We start from the raw sequence: 25,902 nt of genomic DNA, 5'->3' as shown, positions 1-25,902 counted from the left end.
TTGGCCTTCGATCGCGAGCTCCTCCCGGTTTATGAGGCAGTCAAACATTTCAGGAGCGACGTTGAAGGATGCACTTTCACCATCTATTCGGACCGAATCCTCTTGTTTACGCGATCCACAGCCCAGCGAAAGATCTCCCACCGCACTGCTTCCAGCACATGGACTTTACTTGCCAACACTCTTCGGATGCTTGTTACATCTGCAGTGCGGAAAATGTAGTTGCCGACTAACTCTCCTGCATTTTGATGATCTCCGCCCCTTTGAACTTAGAGGAACTGGCGCGGCTTCAGGCTGAAGACATGGACACACAATGTCTGCTGTTGGATACCAGACCTTATTTGTCATCAAACCTATTGCCCTGCACAGGTCGTCAACTCCTATCATCTGTGACGTCTCTACTGGTTCACCCCACTCCTTGGTGCGTTTCGGCATGGGATTTTTGACTCATTACATAATCTTGGCCACCCCGGAATGTCGGCAACAATACACCTCGTAATCGAATGTTTTGTCTGGCCGGGCATGCGGCACGTTTGCTGCTCGTGATCACGCACGTGCGTTCCTTGTCAACGGAGCAAGGTGAGCAGACATGCGCAACCACTGTTAGAAGAGTTTGATGTCCCCAGATGCTGTCTGTGCCATGTGCACATTGATGTGGATGGTCATCTTTCCATGTCCGAGGGATACAAATACATCCTCTCCGTGATTCACCGCATCACCCATTGGGTGGAGGCAGTACCCCAGGTGGACATTACAGATGAGACAATCACCCGAGCGTTCATTTCGGCGTGGGTGGCTAGATTTGGTTGCCTCGTCACTTACCACGAACCAGGACCACCAGCTCAAGTCCTCACTTTTTGCTCGCCTGTGTGAGTTGTGCATGGTGGCAAAATTTCACACGACAGCATATCATCCGCAGGCCAATGGACTAGTGGAGCGATGGCACAGAACACTAAAAGCTGCACTCATGTGCTGCAGCAGGCTTTCGTCTGAGGCTCCGCCATGGGTATTGTTGGGAATCCACTCCGCACACAAGGAGGACTTCAGTGCTTTGTTGGTGGAGATCCTGTATGGTGAACTGTTCATCCTGCCTGCCGAATTTGTCAATGACACTTTTCCGACGGATGCTACTGACCTGCCGGCCCTCGACGAACAAGTGCATGCTCACGACACCTGTCCCTGCCTCTACTTCATGCTCACACCACGTCAGAGTTCTTTGTTCATAAGGACTTGAAATCATGTGATTTCGTCATGTTATGAGATGACTCTGTTTGTGCAGCTCTGCAACCACCATACTCTGGCTCACACCATGTATTACGTCGTGGGGGTCAATACATTCGTGATTCTGCTCAATGGCCACCCAAGTACAGTTTCGGTACAACTTTTAAAGCCTGCGTGGTCCCTCCTGGAGCCACTTCTCGCTGCACACTGCTGACCTGCCTCTGCCGACACCTCGCCCACTGCAGCCCCCATCGACTCGCCACCGCCTGCGCAGTTGTCCGACGCACGGGACCCTGACGATGATGCGCCTGAACCATGCAATTTGCATGTTGGACGCCGCCTCCGCCCGCCACGCTGGCATGAAGATTTTTTTGTGGACATGTGCTAGCTCTGCCCCGCTGTGCTCCGCAGTGCCAGGGACGGGGGTCTCTGTTGCGTCTCTTGATGCGAAGTGACAGTTCTTTGACTATGCTCTTTGGTTTTGTCTACTTTTCTTTGTGTTCTAGTGCTATGTTTGACAGCCATCTTTCTGTATTCGCTCTATAAAGTGATGAAATAAATGTTGTTTTTATCCTAAAAGTGTGTTACTATGGTTCAACGCCATGTAAAACCCACACAGTTATGTGAACAACAATGTAGGAAAAGACAGAGTGCTATTTCCCACAGAGATATGTTAAGTTGCAAACAGGCACAATTAAAAGACACTTACACACAACCCTTCAGCCACAGCCTTCCTGAGGACAACAAGGAGAAACACCTACCATTCTTTCACACAAGCAAGCAGATGACTGCCATGACCATATTGGCTGGTGGTCATGTGTGCGTCAGATGTCCTTGCTCGCTTCTGTGGCCGCATGTTGTGTGTTTCTCTTCCTTATTCTGATAAAGACTGTGACCAAAGGCTTATGCGTAAGTGTCTTCTAACTGTTCTTGTCTGCAATTTAATGCATCATCTTTTCGGTAAGCAGCGATCTATCTTTTCCTACATTGTTGATCTTCCAACCTGGAATTTACATTGTTTGGTTACGTGAACAGTCATGTCTTGGAGTCAGTTAAGGTGCCAGTCATTCATGCTCCATCCAAAAACTGCCACGTCATCTGCTTGGGACCTGTCATTTGGTCTATTGATCTGCTGCCACATTTCAGACTAACAAAGAACTTTTCCATCTGTATTTATTTGATTTCAGTTTTACTTTTAATTATTCTAACCCAAATCAAAGAGTACAGGACAATTTACCCAAATAAGAAATGTAATACAATATATTTAAAACTATGAATCAGACGTGTGACGCAAGGTGTAAATAAAGAGAAACTTTTTCATTAAATACAAATATATTATGATTATACAACTCTCAATATGTACAACACCAGATTCAATTTGGTTGGCTTGGCCAATACATAATGGAGACAATGAACAGATATTTTCATTTATCTTTCTGCATCTGCTGTAGATGACATTATCCAATCCTCCCACATACACACAAAAAGTGAAAGTGTGTTACAATAAAGAAAGCACGAAGAATACTCCACACTGATCCAGAAAGGTTGTAACAATTTGATGATTATTGTATTACTCAAGCCTTTGTGGTTGAATACATATTTTCCAGATCAGCTGAACAGATTAACTGTGTGCAGCAAGCATGAAGAACTTTAACAATTTGATGATTATTGTATGACTCAAGCTTTTGTTGTTGCCAGCATAGTTTCCAGATCAGGTGAACAGATTATACGATTGTTGACAGGCCCAAGATTTATCATTTCTCCACCGTGTGTTGAAGGGTCCAAGTTGACACATATAACATCCTGAAACAAAACTAATAGTTAGCACTCAGAAAGCGGATAACTAATTTAGCTGATACGCACGCACACGCGCGCGCGCGCGCGCGCGCGCGCCCACACACACACACACACACACACACACACACACACACACACACACACACACACACAGAGAGAGAGAGAGAGAGAGAGAGAGAGAGAGAGAGAGAGAGAGAGAGAGAGAGAGAGAGAGAGGAGGGGGTGGGGGAGGGAGGGAGAGGCAGGAGGGGGGAAGAGGTTTTTTTTGGAGGGGAGCAGGGGGGGGGGGGGGGGCTGAGTTTGCAGATTCATATAAACATTTGACAACAAAAGTGATCTTTCATTATATTAATGAACAATGGGAACTGTAATGAACAAAACTATGACAAAGTAATGGAACAGGCCTCTAACATTTTCAAGGTGAGACTTCTCTTGAATAGAAAATATACAAGAACCATGAACAGAAAAACAATCAATAATCAAGAAAGACAACCACTCGTATGTAGCTGATTGATGGGTGGTGTGTAAACGAACATAACAACTCACTTTTGCACACAGTATCCAAGTATACCAGTCAATGTGCCTGCAAAATGGAAATTTAACTTTTTCTAAATTTTTCTCTTGCATGCTTCACATTAAATATTTAACAAATTCTCATTTGGTCTGAAAATGTTTTATACATGGAGTCTGATTCTTTAAAGAACTGGAAATTTACTGGTATTTCTCAGTCCCCTCATTTGTCTGCCAGGAGAGCCACTCAAATAATCAGTGTTCTCATGGGGCTGTGTATCTGTTTTTGTACTGAGATTCTAAAAAGAGTAACAGATGTTTTGCTTGTTTCTCCACTCATTTTCCAGTTCTTTGACATTTCTCTCTTTTCCTCTAATGCTCTACATTTTAAAGTAAAGATAATTTGAAATACAAAACCTAAACAAATTTTACAGTTCTAGCTAGAGTTTTTGCCTTAATTTTGGGCATACTCTTGTTCAAGCACACAGTAGTATACAAAAATTGAAAATAAATATAAGTTTTAATGAACTTTCTCTGTTTCACATGTATCAGTAGAAGAACAAATTACATTAAAAGAATGGGAGTCTTCCAGGACTTGGATGGTTTTCCTTAATAAGAAACTCAGAATTACACAGACAGTACTGACCTGTCGGAAGCCAAGCTGGGTGCCCATTTCTAAATTAAGCACTGTATCACCCAGCACAAGCCTTGCACGCCCAGACTTCAGCAGCTGCACCTTGCCAATCAGACCTTCTGACAGATCTTTTAGAGTGCATCTGTTGCTATTATCACTATCAGTTTCATTTGCCTGCAAAAGGTAATTGCATTAAAGGTCCTTTATTCAAAAACAAACTGATCATTAAAAAAAAAAAAGAAGAAGAAGAAGACTAGAAAACATTTTGGTTGACTCAATAAAGCTGCTGGAGAATGTAAGACTGTTCCATTAGGTCAAGTAATTTCTGAACTCCAGACAAGAAATTTGCACCTTCTTCTTGTACTAAAAGGGTAAAATGATAGGGACCTTTTAATTATGAACACAAAAATATGATTATAAAGCCATAGACAAAATAGGAAGTCATATGGCAATTCATTTTTGGCGGCAACATATCCACTGCTACCAAAAACAAATTACTACACAGATACTCCACTTTATCAATGGGTTGCACAAGTTTATTTTGGCTCCTCAAGGGGCTGCTACAATATTGTGATGTGTGATGTTCTGTGTGCACCAGAACTACAGACATGTAACCACAAACAAACAGAAAATTAATTACATCACTATTTTTGGATGTATAATTCAAACTTTATAACAACCCTAATATGTTAGATGAGAGCTTGTCCAATATACCTGCACCAGAGTACTTAATCTTATTCAGAATCCTAGACTATGAGACAAAATCTACATGAAAATTTTTTTTTCTGCTTTGTGCTGCGTTTGTGTGCACAACAATTCAGCTTAATCCATTAAGAAAAATATACTGGGAACTGAATGTAAGAATTCCAAAATACTTAAAAAGGTTCCTGAAAATGTTCAGTTCTCAAGTTTGCACAATATTCTTACTGCCCACTTCTGCAAATAAACAATTTTGTTTGGCTGCACTGCCCAAGAAGATAATTTCATGGGACAATAATGAGTGAAATGCAAATTAAGTCAATACACTTGTCTTCAGTTCAATACAATGATAGGTTCTTCTGAGAGCAAAACATGAGAAACTGAACTGTTTGATTAGTTGATCTGTGTGTTGACCTCATTTTAATAGTAATCTAACTGGACCCCTTGGAATTTTAAAAAGGGTATTTAATTTAGTGTATGAAGATTAATGTCTACTTCTGGTGCCAGCCAGTATGGAAATTTTTGCTTGTTCAAAACTGCATAATATGAGTCTTTGTTAGTAGGTCTGTTCATTTATCCTCTGGATATACCCTGTAAGAAGGAACAAAGGAAGATCAGAGTTTAGCATCCCATCGACATCAAGGTCATTAGAAATGGAACACACACATGGAATGTTTGAAGGATAGAGAAGAAATCAGCCATGCCCTTTCAAAGGAGCCATCCCAGCTTTTGCCTGCAGCAGTTTAAGGAAAAAAGAAGACCTGTATCCAGATGATCAGATGTGGATTCAAACTGCCATCCTCCCAAATGTGAGTCCAAAGTGTTTGTTAACCACTGCTCCACATTGCTCGGCCTGTGTCTGGTAAGAATGAATGGGTACGCTTGACTAGTATGCTTGTCATCAGCAAATCCTACAGTTGCTGAACTACCATTTGAAGTCACTGGCAGATCATTTACATATGTAAGAAAATGAGTGGGTCCAATATCAATCTTTGTGGGACACCATATGTTATATTACCTCATATGTTAAGGCACCACATTTACCAATGTAACAAAGACAAAAGTTCACTGATAACAGTATACTGTATGCACCTAAGCTATTGCTTTTCATCTTGTTCTCACATACATGACATAAATACAATTATAAAGGTGGAAATCATATCAAATGAATCTGAAGCAGACACAAATATGATGTGTGACTCACATGAATTTTCCTACATGATGGAAAAGAGGTGAGCAGTGCAATGTAATCAGAAATTACCATACTCCAAGTTAGTTCAGCTAAGGAGCTTAATACATAGAATATGGAAATATTTTTACCGAATGCTCAGCTGGAGCTGGTGGTTTTGCCGAGGTTGAAGGCCTTGCTGCAGTTGAAGGTCTAGCTGTCGATGGCCTGGCAGGACCAGATGACTGCTCAGGTTTCAAACCAGGTAGACAATCGGGAAACTGCATGAAGAGAAGGCAGTGCTAATACTTTTATTAACAGGAATTAATAATGAACCTTTTGGATGTCCTGGAGATATAAGTTAACTTACATACTACTTTATTTTCATCATTAATATGAATATAATTGTTATTAAGTGCTGCTTTGGATAATGACTGGCAAATATCTGATTTTTGTATACTTACATCTATTTTATTTAATATCAATTATATAAGAAGGCAGTGGCTTGACACACAAAATTATATTTTATATTTCTTTTGACCAGGGATGACATTACATTGTCAAATAAGCAAAATTACAGTTACCAGAAACATTATCACTAAAAAAAAGAATGTAGGAGATAGCTTCATTTAATACAGTACAGAATACATATACAGGGTGAGCCACCTAACATTACTGCTGGATATATTTCGTAAACCACATCAAATACTGACGAATCGATTCCACAGACCGAACGTGAGGAGAGGGGCTAGTGTAATTGGTTAATACAAACCATACAAAAATGCACGGAAGTATGTTTTTTAACACAAACCTACGTGTTTTTAAATGGAACCCCGTTAGTTTTGTTAGCACATCTGAACATATAAACAAATACGTAATCAGTGCTGTTTGTTGCATTGTAAAATGTTAATTACATCCGGAGATATTGTAACCTAAAGTTGACGCTTGAGTACCACTCCTCCGCTGTTCGATCGTGTGTATCGGAGAGCACCGAATTACATAGGGATCCAAAGGGAACGGTGATGGACCTTAGGTACAGAAGAGACTGGAACAGCACATTACGTCCACATGCTAACACCTTTTTATTGGTCTTTTTCACTGACGCACATGTACATTACCATGAGGGGTGAGGTACACGTACACATGTGGTTTCCGCTTTCAATTACGGAGTGGAATAGAGTGTGTCCCGACATGTCAGGCCAATCGATGCTCAATGTGGTGGCCATCATTTGCTGCACACAACTGCAATCTCTGGCGTAATGAATGTCGTACACGCCGCAATACATCTGGTGTAATGTCGCCACAGGCTGCCACAATACATTGTTTCATATCCTCTGGGGTTGTAGGCACATCACGGTACACATTCTCCTTTAACGTACCCCACAGAAAGAAGTCCAGAGGTGTAAGATAAGGAGAACTGGCTGGCCAATTTATGCGTCCTCCATGTCCTATGAAACGCCCGTCGAACATCCTGTCAAGGGCCAGCCTAGTGTTAATTGCGGAATGTGCAGGTGCACCATCATGCTGATACCACATACGCGTTTCCAGTGGGACATTTTTTAGCACCGTTGGCAGATCATTCTGTAGAAACGAGATTCATGTTGCAGCTGTTTGGGCCCCTGCAATGAAGTGAGGACTAATGAGGTGGTCGCCAATGATTCCGCACCATACATTTACAGTCCACGATCGCTGTCGCTCTACCTGTCCGAGCCAGCGAGGATTGTTCACGGACCAGTAATGCATGTTCTGTAGATTCACTGCCCCGTGGTTTGTGAAACCCGCTTCATCGGTAAACAGGTAGAACTGCAACGCATTCTCTACTAATGCCCATTGACAAAATTGCACTCGATGATTACAGTCATCACCATGTAATTGCTGATGTAGCGACACATGAAACGGGTGAAAGCGGTGACAATGCAGTATGCGCATGACACTACTTTGACTCAGTCCACCGGCTCTCGCAATGTCCCGTGTTCTCGTGTTTGGGTTCATGGCAACAGCAGCTAACACACCAACTGCACCCGCTTCTCCTGTGACGGGCCTGTTACGGACCCGTTTGCGTGCTACGACCATACCTGTTGCATACAGTTGGCGGTAGATGTTTTGCAATGTGCGGCATGTTGGATGCTCTCTGTCCGGGTACCGTTTTGCATACACCCTACAGGCTTCAGCTGCATTTCGTCGACACTCGCCATAGATGAGTATCATCTCCGCCTTTTCAGAGTTTGAATACACCATGGCCACAGTTCCTACAACACTACACTATCACAGACATCTGGTAACACAGTGTACTACAGTTGGTCTGCGTGCGGAGACGAATGCAGAATAACAATAGCAGCAAGCGCTACATGCGGACACTGCGACAGCTAGACCAAACCACAACAGTGCGCTACAGCCACACTCGTAAGCATGGTCATCATCGTAAACATGTCCCTGCAGATGCTGCTCGCCGACCGTGGCCCGTGTTTGTTCCAACACGCAACTGAACGTCGGAGGTTTCAAGAGTCAACTTTAGGTTACAATATCTCCAGATGTAATTAACAGTTTACAATGCAACAAATGGCACTGATTACGTATTTGTTTATATGTTCAGATGTGCTAACAAAACTAACGGGGTTCCATTTTAAAAAAACGTAGGTTAAAAAACATACTTCCGTGCATTTTTGTATGGTTTGTATTAAACAATTACATTAGCCCCTCTCCTCATGTTCGGTCTGTGGAATCGGTTCGTCACTATTTGATGTGATTTACAAAATATATCCAGCGGTAACGTTAGGTGACTCACCCTGTATAGGCACCTGAAAACAGCACACTGCAAATGTGTGTTGTTCTTTAATTTTGCAATAAAATAGTGGCAGACTGAGAAATTGTTACGTTGTCTATTTGTACAAAAGATTCTGTTAAGGTGTGTGCTTGGAAATAATTCTGGCTTCTAGCTTTTTTCTAAATTATCAAGCATCAGCAACAAAGCAAAAAAGTGATCTGCTCTTTGCTGTCAGAATTTGTTGAAAGGCTGATCTGCTCTCTGGTGTGGTAATGATCCTACTGTTTCAACAGGCACACCTATCTGGGAAGTGAGCTTGAACACTGTGCTCCAGAGGATGGCCTGATGACAGTACTTGGCATCAAAGCCAATAGTAGACTGTACCAAATAACCGTTTCTGGGTTTCACATGAACCCCATTTATCTCTTACCCCACTAGCTCTTAGTCCAAACCTTGGAGATGCTAGCACTCACTATTACTCCATACTCTCCTCTGATTTTCTTTTCACATTATCATTAAGTTTTCATGACTTTTGTAGTTCTCTCTTACATTTTCCAACTTCTCCTATTGTTTCATACTTTCTTAAATGGCTTCTCACCTAAGCTATGCTTTCTTTAGGTTGCTCAGGCCTTGAAAACTTTTTTATGGATTGTATAACTTCTACACTTGTTTATTCATAGTACAGTTGATACCCTTGTACTCAACAATAAAGCTTGCAAGCACGTGTCTGTATGTATCTGAGCCCCGTCACTACTGATAAAAAATACATTTGCATGAGAATCCCTTGCTAGTTCACTGACATCTTATCCAGACTTATGCTACAAGCTCTCTTTAATATCCTGCAATGGGAGAACTTCAAAATCATTTTTGATCAAAATGCCAAATCAGTCAGTCACTTACAATAACAACAAAATATTCCATGGTAAAAATATGTCATGCAGAATAAATACAAAAATTCATATTCTTTGAACAGGTTGTTCTAAAACTGTTCATACAGAACTTTATAAGGTGAATATTGTTCTTCAGCACATATCTACTTCCAAACAACTGCCTGATCCCAACTTACTACATTGTCTTGAATTACCATATTTGCCTCAACCCCAGGCCTTTCCCTGGTCCACATATTGCCCCTCATTTTTTGCCCCCTCCTTTACTTTTCAGATTTGCTTCATTCTGGGCTGGTAATCATGTTAGAACACTTGCTGCACCCAGTCCCTGTGATACATATTCCAAATGTCGTTCTGTCTCTTTTTCATCTTACTTTACTGATGCTTCCCATACTAATAATCTTGCTGGGATCATATGCTCCTGTTGACTTACTTTTTTCCATGTTTTCAAATTAAATTTGGGGTCTTAAACTCCACCTTCCAGAAAACACAATGCATTTACTTACCCAAATAAACGGGGTTTTGCAGGAGGTAGACTTCAAAAACCCTAATCCCTGTGCAATGGAAACTCCAGGTTGGAATAATGACAATATTAAGAATAGGATAGATTCCTACTCACCATATAGAGCAGAGCACACAGACAGACAAAACAAAATGACTGCTAAACATGTGCACTCTTGGCCAAATGGCCTTCTTCTAAAGTAAAACAAACAAACACACACACACACACACACACATACACACACACACATGAGACTACTATCGCTGTTTAACTGAAAGCTAACATGTTTAGTAATCTTTCTGTTGCACCTGTCTGTGAACTAACATCTCATCATCCATATGGCGAGTAGCAATCTATCATTTTCACACGTGAATCTCCCTTTGATATTGTGTGTTTTGCCAATTACAGGGCTGGTATGTGTGGTGGTAGGAGGGTGCATAGGGCTCAGCTACACACAAAACAACAACGTACTTACACTGTGACAGCTGCCCTTCTTTCCACGTCAAACATTCCCTCCATACAGCTTTTGCATTCAAGGCAAACATATTTGTCCATATGCAGTCTCTTTATAGCAATATACCCTCGTTCTCACCTCAGCCTTCAGTGGACATAATTACCCCACCAATCTAGTTCAAAAGCAGATTTCGTGGGCCATCACATCAAATCCTAGTACTGTTCACCCCCTTTTTTTTTAAAAAAAAACTTAGGAGTACACCACTTATCACTCAGCATTATCCTGGTCCTGAATGTATTAATTAGCCCTTCAAAAAGGGAATGACTTCCTAAAATCATGCCCTAAAATGTGGTACTTCGGTCCAACATTTTGTCCACCACACCCACAATAGCTTTTTGTCACCCCCCAACCTCCGCAATATCCTTGTAAGGCCCTATGCTCCATCTGCACCCATCCATCTACACTATGGCTCCTACTCCTGTGACTGTCCCCATTGTAATGCTTGCCCTATGCACCCTCCTACCACCACTTATGCCAGCCCTGCAACTGGCAGAACTTACACTATCACAGGGAGAACCACCTGTGGAAAGACATATATTGTGTACCAGTTATTATGTGAAGACTGTTTAGCCTTTTATAATGGCTTGACTATCACCAAGTTATCAGTTAGGATGAATGGGCATAGGCAGAGGGTGTACACTGGCAACACACAATATCCTATTGTAGAGCATGTTCTACAACATGACAGTCATGACCATGGTGCCCGTTTCCTCACACCTGCCATCTGGATTCCTCCCCCAGACACCATTTCTCAGAACTCTGCAGATGGAGACTGGCACTACACCATGTCCTTGGTTCTAGCCATCCACCTGGCCTTAATTTACATTAATTTCTTCAGTCTCAGCATTTCTTCATAGTAACTATTCCTTTCTTCATTCCATTTTTGTTTTTCATTTTTTGACCTGCCTATTTTTTGTCACCCTCTCCCATGTCTATCACATACAATGAACTTAGCTTTTCACTCTTATTAGCTTGTACATGATGTTTTGGCAGTAATCTCCATCCTGTGTATTACCCTATCTTCCACCTTTAAGCTCCCAGGTTTTCAAATCTCGTCCGGTGCAGTTCCCAACAATAAGTCTTTCCTTCTCATCCAGCCCATTACGTCTCCCCTGACCTGGAATTCTGAGTGAATTTTCCTAACCCCACCCCTTTTCCTAAACCTCACCAATCTTTTTCCTTCACCCCTCTTCCTTCCCCTTCAACCTTTCCACCAGAAGAAGGAGCCACTGGCTTCAAAAGCTTGTAAACTTTAATACCTTTGTATGTGTGTTCTCCTGCTCCTGCTTGGTGAGTAGGTTTTTTATCTGTTAAATTATATTAGATTTTTATAAATTGAATATTATTGTTGATAAAACCATCCTTTTCATAATACTGTCAAATTCCTATAAGTTCATTATTCCTAAATCCCTACCAAACGAAGTGGCACAGTGGTTAGCACGGTGAGGACGACGATGGTTCATACCGCATCCAGCCATCCTGATTTAGGTTTTTTGTGATTTCCCTAAATTGTTTAGGCCAATGCCGGGATGGTTCTTCTTAAAGTGCATGGCCGATTTCCTTCCTGATCCTTCTCTACTATGATCTGACTGATGACCTTGCTGTTTGGTCTCCTCCCCCAAAAACCAACCAACCAACTTAAATCCCTTAACAGTAGCATTCCCTAGTACAGGTTTAACATGAAATTCCTCCAAAGCTATTCTTCTTAATACACCATCGTTATGTAATTTTTAATATCCTACTGAATCATCACATAAATTGTCATTTTCCTGCAGTCAATACTTCAATTTCACATAATTCTCTGTGCTTTCACTATACCAATATTCAAATAACATCATCACAATAAGATTCCATATAATACATACCAATACGTGATATTCATTCTCATCATTTTCTCACATCTCTCTTTCATTTCAGAGTTATTATATGCTTAACCCTCTCTTTACCATTTCGATAACTTCACTTATTTATTGTTTACAAATAAAGTAGCTACAAATCTGATGTTTCTATCCCTCTGTTCTTTTTGTAAACATTTAGTTCAAACATATTGAGTAAAATAAAAATAATGTGTAGTAAACTGACCTGAAAGAAAATAAGTTGTGGTTCCGTACTATTAAAAATCCTATGCATTTCATTTTCAGCACCAGTTTGGGCACTGTGTCCTCCAAAATCCGTCTGCATAGTTTCAACATCATTTTTATCAGGTTTCTCCTGCTTAACTGAAATAACTGTTTCTGTTAATGAAAACATCATAAGATTAAAGTAAGACTCCTGAATGACAAAAATAATGAAACATGAGTAACTAATAAGTCAATTTTTTTTTTAAAGTAATAATTCACTTACTTTCTATTTCATCCACATCTTTTTCCTTCTTAATTTCAGGTTTCACTTCAGTCTTTATTTCTTGCTTCACATTTTTTTCTGGAAGCAGGAAATACATTTTCTTAAATTTACATAGCCATTAGCAAGTACTACTTCTGAAATTAACTAAATTCTCATAATACTGATATTGTAAAGGTCAAACAGTAAAGTTATCACATCGCAGGTATGAATTCACAGCACTTGAAGACAGATATCAACCATCTTGCCAAAGCTTACTTATAAAGTTTCAAAACATGTAGCAAATATAAAATCTAGGAATATTGAATGCTGCCCTACGTATCACTCTCTCAGGAACTGCAGAGAAGTTTAAATTAATTAAAGCTTATATGGAACCATTAAAACAGTCCTACTTTCCCCACTCTGAAAGTGAATGGAACAAGAAGATAAAAATGTGCTACACTGGAAAGTACCCTTTGCCATGCACTTCACAATGGTTAGCTGGGTATGTTTATAGATGCAGATAACATTAAGTACTCAAGCTGCACAAGTGAGAGATGATGTCTTCTAGAAACATTTTCATATTTAGTAAATATGCTGGTAGAAGAGAGCCCCGAAATTTTTAATAATTTAATTAGCACAGCACACAAACTTCCAACTGTCATTTCACATCATTGACAACATAACTTCCATTACTAGGGTGAAAGAAATTAATAAATAAGCAGCTGATAGAGCTACTATGAGCAGCTTAGTACTTTACTGTGTCAAATTACTTTCCTCTATTAACGATGGACACAGTCATTTTGTAAAGATCATGTTTCCTTAACACAGCCCATTTCCATTTATGGAAGAAATGGGAACAGTGTTTCAATGACTGGGTTATGACTATAACTTGATTAAACTTTTACATGCTCACAATACAATTCACCTCAATTTGGAGTTGGACTCCATACCACCTGTCTCTGTCTTTATCAGTAAAACCTGCTGAGGTGAAGTAGGTTAGTTTCAAACAAACATTGCATATGCTTGTCAGGCTGGTTATAGTGGGTGACGGATTGTGTTTAAGAGAAAAGGTACGGATGTGGTTGAGACCAGCAGATGTGTGATTCCTGTGGTGCTTGATTAGCCCACATATAGTCGGCTCATTGCTGTACCTGAATTCTGTTTATGTCCAGGTATGTCTTATCTGAGTCATTCATCTAATAACTATAATTTACTGTCTGCCATTGCCATTGTCAATGACATAAGCTTAGAACTGGGACTCTAGTGAAGAAGGTGTTACTTCTGCTTGTTCCTGCCCATCATAGACAAGACCATTTCCATTGTGAAGTGACTTGTTTTCTATGGTGGGACATTATCATTGCTTGATTATTTTGCAAGCTCTAACACCTGTTGACTTCAGTCAAATCTAAAATTTTTGTTTGTTGGTTGAATGGGGGAGGGGACTTAAAAAGCTAGTCATTGGTCATATGATCTAACAACACAAACAGCAAAATCCAGTCAAGAGGAAGGGAAAATGGACAAAGAGGTAAAAGGAATGTCAGGTCAGCAGGAAGAGAAAAAGAGTACGAGGGACCCGGGAGAGGGGGGAGGGGCGGGGGGGGGGGGGGGGGGGGACAGCGAGAGCAGGGGCGCCTCAGAAATGCTACGCTTGTTGGGGCACTAGCGCTGCCACCAACCCTTCCCAATCCCCACACAATTTCATTATTACGACACAACAGGTACAATGCACAACACCAAGGGAAGAAGACACAAGAAACGAGCAAACAAAACAGCACAAAAAATCAAACAAAATGTATGGAAAAAGCGGGAGACAATCTGGGCAGTGTGGAGGCAACACCAAGGCCTCCATGGTCAACACTAACTAAGGAATTCCAATTTCAGAGAGAAATTCGAGGACTTAAACCTGGGAGGAAAAACCTCTTTCATGAAGAAAACCAAGGACAGACATAGTTGTGCAAGGATCATCTGCTAACATACAGAAAAAGGAATTAAGCAAAAAAGTATTTGATGTAAAGCTGCAAACCCATCCTGGAGCTGTCACAGAGAATGAGTGGTAGAAGGCCACCCCAGCCGGATGATCAGCAAGTACATTGCCCGGGATTCCAAAGGAAATCAATCAGATAAGTAGCATCACATGCCCCCCTCCCCCCACCCATGAACCATGGATCTTGCCACTGGTGGGGAGGCTTGCGTGCCTCAGCGATACAGATAGCTGTATCGTAGTTTGAACCCCAACGGAGGGGTATCTGTTGAGAGGCCAGACAAATGTGTGCTTCCTGAAATGGGGCAAAAGTGTGGGTGACTGACTGATCCGGCATCATAACACCAACCAAAAAGGCCTTGCTGTGCTGGTACTGCGAATGGCTGAAAACAAGAGGAAACTACAGCCGTAAATATTCCTTTACTGTATGGTTAAATGATGGTGGTGTCCTCTTGGGTAAAATGTTCCGGAGGTCAAATAGTCCCCATCTCGGATCTCCAGGTGGGGACTACTCAGTAGGTTGTCGTTATCAGGAGAAGCAAAACTGGCATTCTATGGATTGGAGAGTGGAATGTCAGATTCCTTAATCAGGCAGGTACGTTAGGGTTATAAATACAAAATCAATTAACAGTAATGCAGGAGTAAGTTTAATAATGAATAAAAAAATAGCTATGTGGATAAGCTACTATGAACAGCATAGTGAACACATTATTGTAGCCAAGATAGACACGATGCCCACGCCTACCACAGTAGTACAAGTTTAAATGCCAATTAGCTTCACAGATGATGAAGAGATTGAAGAACTGTATGATGCAATAAAAGAAGTTATTCAGATAGTTAAGGAAGATGAAAATTTAATAGTCATGGGGGATTGGAATTCGATTGTAAGAAAAGGAAGAGAAGGAAAAGTAATAAGCGAATATGGACTGGGGGTAAGGAATGAAAGAGAAAGCCACCTGGTAAATTTTGCACAGAGTATAACTTAATCATAGCTAACACCCTAAAATCTGGCTAAAGAACCATGAAATAAGGTTGTATATGTGGAAGAGGCCTGGAGACACTGGAAGTTTTCAGATAGATTATATAATGGTAAGACAGAGATTTAGGAACTAGGTTTTAAATTGCAAGACATTTCCAGGGGCAGATGTGGACTCTGCCCACAATCTATTGGTTATGAACTGTAGATTAAAACTGAAGAAACTGCAAAAAGGTGGGAATTTAAGGAGATGGGACCTGGATAAACTGACTAAACCAGAGGTTGTACAGAGTTTCATGGAGAGCATAAGGGAACAATTGACAGGAATGGGGGAAAGAAATACAGTAGAAGAAGAATGGGTAGCTCTGAGGGATGAAGTGGTGAAGGCAGCAGAGGATCTAGTAGGTAAAAAGATGAGGGCTAGTAGATATCCTTGGGTAACAGAAGAAATATTGAATTTAATTGATGAAAGGAGAAAATATAAAAATGCAGTAAATGAAGCAGGCAAAAAGGAATAAAAATGTCTCAAAAATGAGATCGACAGGAAGTGCAAAACTGCTAAGCAGGGATGGCTAGAGGACAAATGTAAGGATGTAGACGCTTATCTCACTAGGGGTAAGATAGATACTGCCTACAGGAAAATTAAAGAGAGCTTTGGAGAAAAGAGAGCCACTTGTATGAACATCAAGAGCTCATATGCGAACTCAGTTCTAAGCAAAGAAGGGAAAGCAGAAAGGTGGAAGGAGTATATACAGGGTCTATATAAGGGCGATGTACTTGAGGACAATATTATGGAAATGGAAGAGGATGTAGATGAAGATGAAATCGGAGATATGATACTGCATGACGAATTTGACAGAGCACTGAAAGACCTAAGACAAAACAAGGCCCTGGGAGTAGACAACATTTCATTAAAACTACAGATAGCCTTGGGAGAGCCAGCCATGACAAAACTCTTTCATCTGGTGAGCAAGATCCATGAGACAGGCTAAATACCTTCAGACTTCAAGAAGAATATAATAATTCCAATCCGAAATGAAGCAGGTGTTGACAAATGTGAAAATTACCGAACAATCAGTTTAATAAGTCACGGATGCAAAATACTAACGCGAATTCTTTACAGACGAATGGAAAAACGGGTAGAAACTGACCTCAGGGAAGATCAGTTTGGATTCTGTAGATATGTTGGAACATAAGAGGCAATACTGACCCTAAGACTCATCTTAGAAGACAGGTTAAGGAAATGCAAACTTATGTTTCTACCATTTGTAGACTAAGAAATGCTTTTGATGATGTTGACTGGAATACTCTCTTTCAAATTCTGAAGGTCAAATACAGGGAGCGAAAAGCTATTTACAATATGTACAGAAAACAAATGGCAGTTAGAAAAGTCGAGGGGCATGAAAGGGAAGCAGTGATTGAGAAGAGAGAGAGACAGGGTTGTAACCCATCCCTTATGTTATTCAATCTGTATATCAAGCAAGCAGTAAAGGAAACAAAAGATAAATTTGGTGTAGGAATTAAAATCCATGGAGAAGATATAAAAACTCTGATCTTTGCCAATGACATTGTAATTCTGTCAGACACAGCAAAGAACCTGGAAGAGCAGCTTAATGGAATGGACAGTGTCTTAAAAGGAGGATATAAGCTGAACATCAACAAAAGAAAAATGAGGATAATGAAAGGTTGTTGTTGTTGTGGTCTTCAGTCCTGAGACTGGTTTGATGCAGCTCTCCATGTTACTCTATCCTGTGCAAGCTTCTTCATCTCCCAATACGTACTGCAGCCTACATCCTTCTGAATCTGCTTAGTGTATTCATCTCTTGGTCTCCCTCTATGATTTTTACCCTCCACGCTGCCCTCCGATACTAAATTGGTGATCCCTTGATGCCTCAGAACATGTCCTACCAACTGATCCCTTCTTCTTGTCAAGTTTCTCCCCAATCCTATTCAATACTTCCTCATTAGTTACGTGATCTACCCATCTAATCTTCAGCATTCTTCTGTAGCACCACATTTCAAAGGCTTCTATTCTCTTCTTGTCCAAACTATTTATCGTCCATGTTTCACTTCCATACATAGCTATTCTCCATACAAATACTTTCAGAAACGACTTCCTGACATTTAAATCTATACTCGATGTTAACAAATTTCTCTTCCTCAGAAAAGCTTTCGTTCCCATTGCCAGTCTACATTTTATATCCTCTCTACTTCGACCATCATCAGTTACTTTGCTCCCCAAATAGCAAAACCCCTTTACTACATTAAGTGTCTCATTTCCTATTCTAATTCCCTCAGCATCACCCGACTTAATTGAACTACATTCCATTATCCTTGTTTTGCTTTTGTTGATGTTCATCTTATATCCTCCCTTCAAGACACTGTCCATTCCGTTCAACTGCTCTTCCAAGTCCTTTGCTGTCTCTGACAGAATTACAATGTCATCGGCAAACCTCAAAGTTTTTATTTCTTCTCCATGGATTTTAATACCTACTCCGAATTTTTCTTTTGTTTCCTTCACTGCTTGCTCAATATACTGACTGAATAACATCGGGGAGAGGCTACAGCCCTGTCTCACTCCCTTCCCAACCACTGCTTCCCTTTCATGCACCTCGACTCTCATAACTGCCATCTGCTTTCTGTACAAATTGTAAATAGCCTTCCGCTCCCTGTATTTTACCCCTGTCACCTTCAGAATTTGAAAGAGATTATTCCAGTCAACATTGTCAAAAGCTTTCTCCCAGTCTACAAAATGCTAGAAACGTAGGTTTGCCTTTTATTAAGCTAGCTTCTAAGATAAGTCGTAGGGTCAGTATTGCCTCACGTGTTCCCATTTTTCTACGGAATCCAAACTGATCTTCCCCGAGGCTGGCTTCTACCAGTTTTTCCATTTGTCTGTACAGAATTTGCGTTAGTATTTTGCAGCCGTGACTTATTAAACTGACAGTTTGGTAATTTTCACATCTGTCAACACCTGCTTTCTTTGGGATTGGAATTACTGTATTTTTCTTGAAGTCTGAGATTGAATTAAATCAGGTGATGCTGAGGGAATTAGATTAGGAAATGAGACACTTCAAGTAGTAGGTGAGTTTTGCTATTTGGGGAGCAAAATAACTGATGATGGTCGAAGTCAAGAGCATATAAAATGTAGACGGGCTATGGCAATGAAAGCGTTTCTGAAAAAGAGAAATCTGTTAACATCAAGTATAGATTTAAGTGTCAGGAAGCCTTTTCTGAAAGCATTTGTATGGAGTGTAGCCACATATGGAAGTGAAACATGGTCAATAAACAAAAGAGAAGAAGAGAATAGAAGCTTTCAGAATGTGGTGCTGCACAAGAATGCTGAAGATTAGATGGGTAGATCACATAACCATTGAGGATGTATTGAACAGAATTGGGGAAAAGAGGAATTTGTAGTGCAACTTGACTAGAAGACGGGATCAGTTGGTAGGACATGTTCTGAGGCATCAAGGGATCACCAGTTTAGTACTGGAGGGAAGCGTGGAGGATAAAAATTGTAGAGGGACACCAAGAGATTAATATACTAAGCAAACTCAGAAGCAGGTAGGTTGCAGTAATTATTCGGAGATGGTGAGATTTGTGCAGGATAGCATAGCATGGAGAGTTGCATCAAACCAGTCTCTGGACTGAATACCACAACAACAACAACAACAAGCATCACCAAGACTGGCGATAAAGTCATGGATGGCTGAGGCCAAGAGGTAGCACCGTTTAATAAAGCAGAGGGCCTGATAGATGGCCATCAGTGCCACAGTAAACACACATGGCAGACAATAGATGATGTTCTGTTGAGAAGATGTGAAGGCATATCTTATGACATCAGTGGATTTATAACCATCAGTGTAAGAAACAATGGCATCCTGCAACTCCCGTAGAGCGTTCGCTACAAACAATGGAACACCACTGGAGCAATGGACACTTTTGGATGCTACAAAAGTTCCATTTGAATCTGTGGCCAAGGAACTAACCAAGAAGAGGTGGTGCAAAGCCCAACTGGTAAACTCACCCAAGGGGAGGGGAGCTGAGGGGGGGCGGGGGGGGGGGGGGGGGGGGGAGGGGGGGGCAGGCTGCAGGCAGGCAAAATCAATAAGCCACAAAAAGAACCAAATAAGAAGTGTGAGCAGGGGAAGAGTGGGTAGTGACAGCATAGGAAATCAGGAGGTGGGATCACTGAATTGAAAGGGGAGGGATCCCAGTGTCAACCAGATGACTATCGACAGTGTGAAAGGGAATGGTGACTAAATGGATACCACAATGGTGAACCATGTCCAACAGAAGCAGTGTGGAAGGGGCAGCTGATCCACAAACTTCACAACCATAGTCCAGATGAGACAGTACTAACATCCAATAAAGGAAGAGAATGATGAAACGATCCGCCCCAAGAGGTGTGGGCAAGGACGCGAAGAACATTGAGTTTATGAAAACAGCCAGCATCAGATGAAGGATATGGGGCAACAAAGTAAGCCTGTTGTCAAAAAGAAGAGCACCCTTGACTTAAGGAGAGAGAACTGAAAACTGTGCGAGTGTGTTCATGTGGAAGCACGCCAGATGGCAACCTGAAGCTGTTGCTCTGCAGAGGCCACTGAAAGGGAGATAATCCAAATACAGAAATAACCCACATACAGAGCAGGGATGACCAATGGTCTTACGGAGGCCACAAGTCCATTAATAGCAATGAGAAAAAGGGAGACAATATGGAGCCCTGTGGAATGCCATTCTCTGGGTCCGCTGAAAACTGAGAATGATGCCAACCCTAATTCTAAATGACTGGTGAATAAAAATTGGTAGGGGGATCTTAAAACCCTAGTCGTGGAGTGTAAGTAGGATTTGATAGTGCCAAGCTGTGTTATAAACATTACTAAGATTGAAGAAAACTGTGAGAAGATGGCGGTGCTGTTTCCAATCAAAGCAGATGATCAATAGGGGATTGTCCCTTCTGAAAGCCATACTGATAAGGAGATAAAAGGTCCCAAGATTCCAGGACTCAACTGAGCAGACCAGCATCATTTGTTCAAGTAAGTTGCAGGGGACATTGGTCAGGCTGATTGGGTGATAACGATCCAGGGTAACAGATCCTTGACAGGCTTCAGGACAGCATCTGCAATACTGTCACTCCACTGAAAAGCAAAAATGCCTTGGAGCCAAATACGGTTTCTGGGGGAGAAGGCAGCTGGTTTGGAGGCGGATGGTGTCACAAAAACAAGGTGTTCTGTGAGAACTGGCGGATCTGTACAAAGGCCACCTGGAAGGGCAAGGCCTAGAATGGAAGACTGCCACTGACAACTTGGAGGGTGCAGAGTGTAGCCCATGGCCATGATGAAGGGACAGAAGAACCTTGGGAGGGTACAAAGTGTTCCCAGCATGCCTGCTTGCTCTGTTTAATTAAGTAACAGGTTTTGGCATGAAGACATTTAAAGGTAATAAGACTGGTGGAGAATGGATGCCACTTAAAAAGTTGAAAGGCATGACGATGATCACAAATGATGGTGACAACAGTCGTGCTCCATCATGGAACTGGCTGATTGTGAGCAGGGCCCGTTGAGTGGGGAATGACGATGCTGGCAGCACAAATTATGTTACTGAACAGATCATGAACAATTTTGTCAACACATTCTGACAAAGGAGGTGGAAACACGACCTGGAACATATATAGAAGCCAATCAGCATGATGGGTAAACTGGCCATTGAGAAGCGGGAAGGGAATCAACGGGAATTGATCACTATCATAGAGGTCGCCACATGATGAGTGTAAGGAAGGGAGAAGGGATCAATGGCAAAGAAAGTGCCATATGTGGCTTTAAAATCAGAAGGGGAACCAGTCACATCCAGCAAGCTGTCTAGACACCTAATGACTTAAGGAGGGGAGGATGGCCCATTCACGAACAAATAGGCAAGATTTGGATAACTACATTCTTTAATTGCTAATTGGAGCAAAACTGAAAAAGTAGCCTCTAAGAATGTACACTCTTCCTGATTGTCCTACACCCATAGAAAGAGGTGCACAGCTAATTCAGAGATGCAAGATGCAAACAGAGCCACAGCAAAACTACACAAGTCCCAGCCCCAGGCCTGACCTACAAGGAGGTCCCTTCTGGACCGCTTTCTGAACTGAACTCTCGCTCCGGGCATTGCCGCTACTGCCTTTATAGGCAGCGTTGACCCCTTCCACTTTGGCGTCTGGCAACCGCCCTTCTGGCCCTCGTATGTTACCATTTAAGGTTATCACCAACGCTCAAGTTGTGCTTCGTCATGTAACGTCACGTATACCTCGTGAGTCTACATCATTTTTCTGGTTAACGCCCTTCCTGCAGCGTTGTTTTTGTATTCTCAATAAAACTCACTCATTCTGGCTTCTATTCTACTGTCTGTTAGGTGTTGCATATTTGGAATATGCGACACCTCCCCCTCTCCTTAGGGAAAAATTTGTAGGTGCTGTCCTCAATGAACACAAATTTTTGCACAACATTCTTGCATGTTTCATTAAATCCTTATAATTCGAAAAATACACATTTGTTTTACAATATTACTCTGACATACATAAATGTTTATAGTTTTCCACAGTGATACACATAAATCCACCTTCTCCAGTAAAAGGACAAATTTAAATTTCACACTTTCCATCAATGTTACATTCTTATGAATACATTTCACTTTACAACAGGGGACATCGCATTTCATGATTACACTTTTCATCTCTCATAATATAAGTATTCGTTTTCATTTTACAATTTACTTTTCTGGTTGGATGAGTATACACTTTTATTTTACAGTCACTTTTACAATCAACTTCATTGTCAATTACACTTTATGCATTATTGCACACTCTGTAACATGATCACAATTTCATTTTATGACAAAGGAAACACTTTTTTTTCAGTTTCCTTCAGTTTAACACTTTGATAGACACTACGTCAATACTTTCAGCACTTGTCCGTTTTAACTGTTTGACAGATACTTCGTCAAACATCACTTTGCACATTTCTAGCAGGCACTACAAGTCCCTCAAAAATTATCTCTTCACTGTCTTCCGATGTCCTCCTTGTAGGACAACACCTTACTACATCTCTATCTGGGCACTGATTTATGATATTGTTTTTAATACATATTTCTCTGCAACAGCAATCACTCATTATTTTGAATACAACTTTAAAACAGTCCTTGCAACAGTTACAATAGTTGCATAGACAACAAAGAATTACTATTATCACCACATTAGAGCCCACGAAAATCTGGAAAGAAAACTAACTTAACAAGAAATTGCTGAATGCACTTCCCTCCTGATACACAATTTCACTCTGCAACTCATCCAACTTATGTCCTGCAGCAGTTCGGACATCTAGCTACCTAACTACAGGCTGTATCGGCAAACCTAACTTTAGTTCAATTACATTTTGTTTCATGTTGTTTACTTCTCAACAATCTATTTGCGTACTCAAGTTTGGCACAATGTCATCGCTATGGACATTTGTTCGTATTGCATGTCCGGATTGTATCATCATTTGAGCTGTATATTCTCAACATTTACCTAAAAATTTCAATTTCCCGGTCCTTCATGACAGATGATGGAAATGCCCTCATCCACTGGGGCAACAAACAGTCATTAATTATTACTTAGTGGTGTCCACAGACTTTCTTTCAATACTATTAACTTTTGCACACAATTATTCAGAACTTCTTGCACTGGTTGCAGCATCTTCGCCTCACATCTCATATTATCATATGTAAATAAGAGAATAAAAACTTGTTTGCATATTTTGAGGCTCTGATCTGTTTTACATTGTAACCTCTCCTTATTTAATTTCACATACCTCCATCTTGCATCATCAATTAGCTGTAGCTCTTTCTCAGGGGCAATATACATAAATAAATGCCTCATTCTGTCCACCTATAATGGTAACGGTAGTAATTCGTAGAGGCTGTACACACTGTCCTCTACTAGTGAGGTATTCAGCACATAACTTAAGATGTTTCAGCTATGAAAACATCCAGATCAATAATTCTGATAAATTCATAACCACTGTCACTCGTTAAGCTGCTTATCCTTGATGTCATCTTTTATCAGCTATAGATACGTCATGATCTGTACAGGATTGATCAGATGCGGCATCAGAATGCCTTTCTGAGTGTTAATAATTGCTGATATAAACATATCATATTCCCGCTGTAGCTCATCAAGTATACCCGTGTGTTGTATTAATTGTTCACTAACAGTGATCAAAATGACTACTTTCTGCAACCATTTGTCAGTACTGTTCTCAAATTCTACTATGTGTCTTGTAATGACACATTCCGACGCAGAGACATACAATACCTTAAAAGCTGCGCCAAAGATTAAATTGAGAGGCATGTAGATTATAATCTTTGTAATGTTCACATTGGATTCTCTTTTGTTTCATACTCCAAGGAACTAAGGGACACTTTCGATTGTTGCCTCGTGGAGGATGGATGTAATTTTGGTGTGTGTGGAAAGGCAGCCATATAGTTAGTAATTATGGTTTGTGCGACGAGCAGAGCAAGTTTTATTGTCTTGTGAATAAAAAAATAGTGAGAAGTATCGAAGTGTTACGAAAATTATTTAAAGCAACTTTGCATTGTATTCCTTGGTTTCCACCATCTTCGTGAAGTGAATCGATGCCGACTTAGGAAGATACACACGGTCAGCAAAGAGAAGAACATCGATGGTGACTAATGAATTAATGTTGTGGCAGAAGGACTAATTCTACGTCTAAGGTGAGAACTCTGATTAAATCAACAATGACGTAGAATTCAAAATGTAATTAATCGGAATGGTAAATTATATTACAGGCATATTTCACGCAGCACTGTATTTGTGCGCATTCAAGCCGGTCAATACAATCCGTAAAAAAAGCCTTTCAAAAATTCTAAAGTTACAGTTCCATATCCATAATTTTTCCTCGTTTCAAAAAACCAATAAATTTAATTTTTTTTATTTATTTCGCCACAGTCAGCTTAATTGTTTCATTCCACATGTGATAATCTCTTCTTTTCTTTTGCTATGGAGTTTACCATTTGGTTAAAACTAGTCAAGATAGCTTTAACTATAGTCACTTGCTCCTTCGAAAGTCTGAGCAGCTGTTTATGTTCTCCTTCTAAAATGTCTACCTTTGCCTTGAAGTTCATAGCATCATCATCATCTAGGGTTCCGAACAAAATTTTATTGACCTTGCCCACAAAATTTCAGATCCCTTGTTACTTTATACGGGTTTCATGTCATGCTAATTGTCCAATTAGTCCTGGAACCTTCTCAATTTTCCCCATGTGCCAATTTAATGCAAATTCTGCACTTTTACACTCTGCTGCACTGATGTTCTGTAACGCTAATCTAACCTTACGAAATCGAGAACCTTGGTAAGCACAAATTTTTCTTTCAATTCCATCAAATTGAAATAACTCATAATTTTCCAAGTTACACAGTAAATTTTCACCTGCCCCATGTTATCGTAAGGGAGTGACATCTGGAACTTCATTACTTGTGTATACAGTTCTTGTCTGGTGTGCTCAATTCCTGGGAGCAGGAGGATAATGACGGTGATGCAGTATGACACCGACATCCGGAATTAGAAAAACTCCTTCCATCTATTGGCATGAACCGTAAGATGGTTGTTTCGTTTCAGGCAGGTTACCACATTAGGCCACTTTGTTTGTGCTACTGTGTATAGACCTAACCAGTGCATATCTAACTTACGCGATCTGTCTCTTCGTACGCTCTCATCACACAACAGCTCTTTCTCAGGGGCAATATACATAAATAAATGCCTCGTTCTGTCCACCTATAATTATAACGGTAGTAATTCGTAGAGGCTGTACACATTGTCCTCTACTAGTGAGGATTCTGTGTTCTGCATGTTATTCCTCATTCTTTATTTTACATTGCACATTATGCTCTCT

At 40.7% G+C, this 25,902-nt stretch overlaps 1 protein-coding gene across 1 annotated transcript in view; it reads right to left on the bottom strand.

Annotated features, from left to right (window-relative positions):
• Positions 1-2,531: 2,531 nt before the first annotated feature.
• The window catches only part of LOC126419848 (DNA-directed RNA polymerase III subunit RPC4), a 57,413-nt gene continuing 34,042 nt past the window's right edge, over positions 2,532-25,902 (bottom strand). The window contains exons 5-9 of the mRNA XM_050087101.1: positions 13,037-13,114; positions 12,776-12,927; positions 6,179-6,307; positions 4,172-4,333; positions 2,532-3,021 (exon numbers count right to left, since the gene is read on the bottom strand). Coding sequence (XP_049943058.1) covers positions 2,896-3,021; positions 4,172-4,333; positions 6,179-6,307; positions 12,776-12,927; positions 13,037-13,114 — 647 coding nt within the window. The 3' untranslated portion in view covers positions 2,532-2,895. The remainder of the gene's footprint in view (positions 3,022-4,171; positions 4,334-6,178; positions 6,308-12,775; positions 12,928-13,036; positions 13,115-25,902) is intronic.

This window comes from Schistocerca serialis, chromosome 9 (assembly GCF_023864345.2).
Source record: "Schistocerca serialis cubense isolate TAMUIC-IGC-003099 chromosome 9, iqSchSeri2.2, whole genome shotgun sequence".
NCBI lineage: Eukaryota > Metazoa > Arthropoda > Insecta > Orthoptera > Acrididae > Schistocerca > Schistocerca serialis.
The sequence above is the reverse complement of the archived record's forward strand: the minus strand, read 5'-3'. Positions and strand labels throughout refer to the sequence as shown.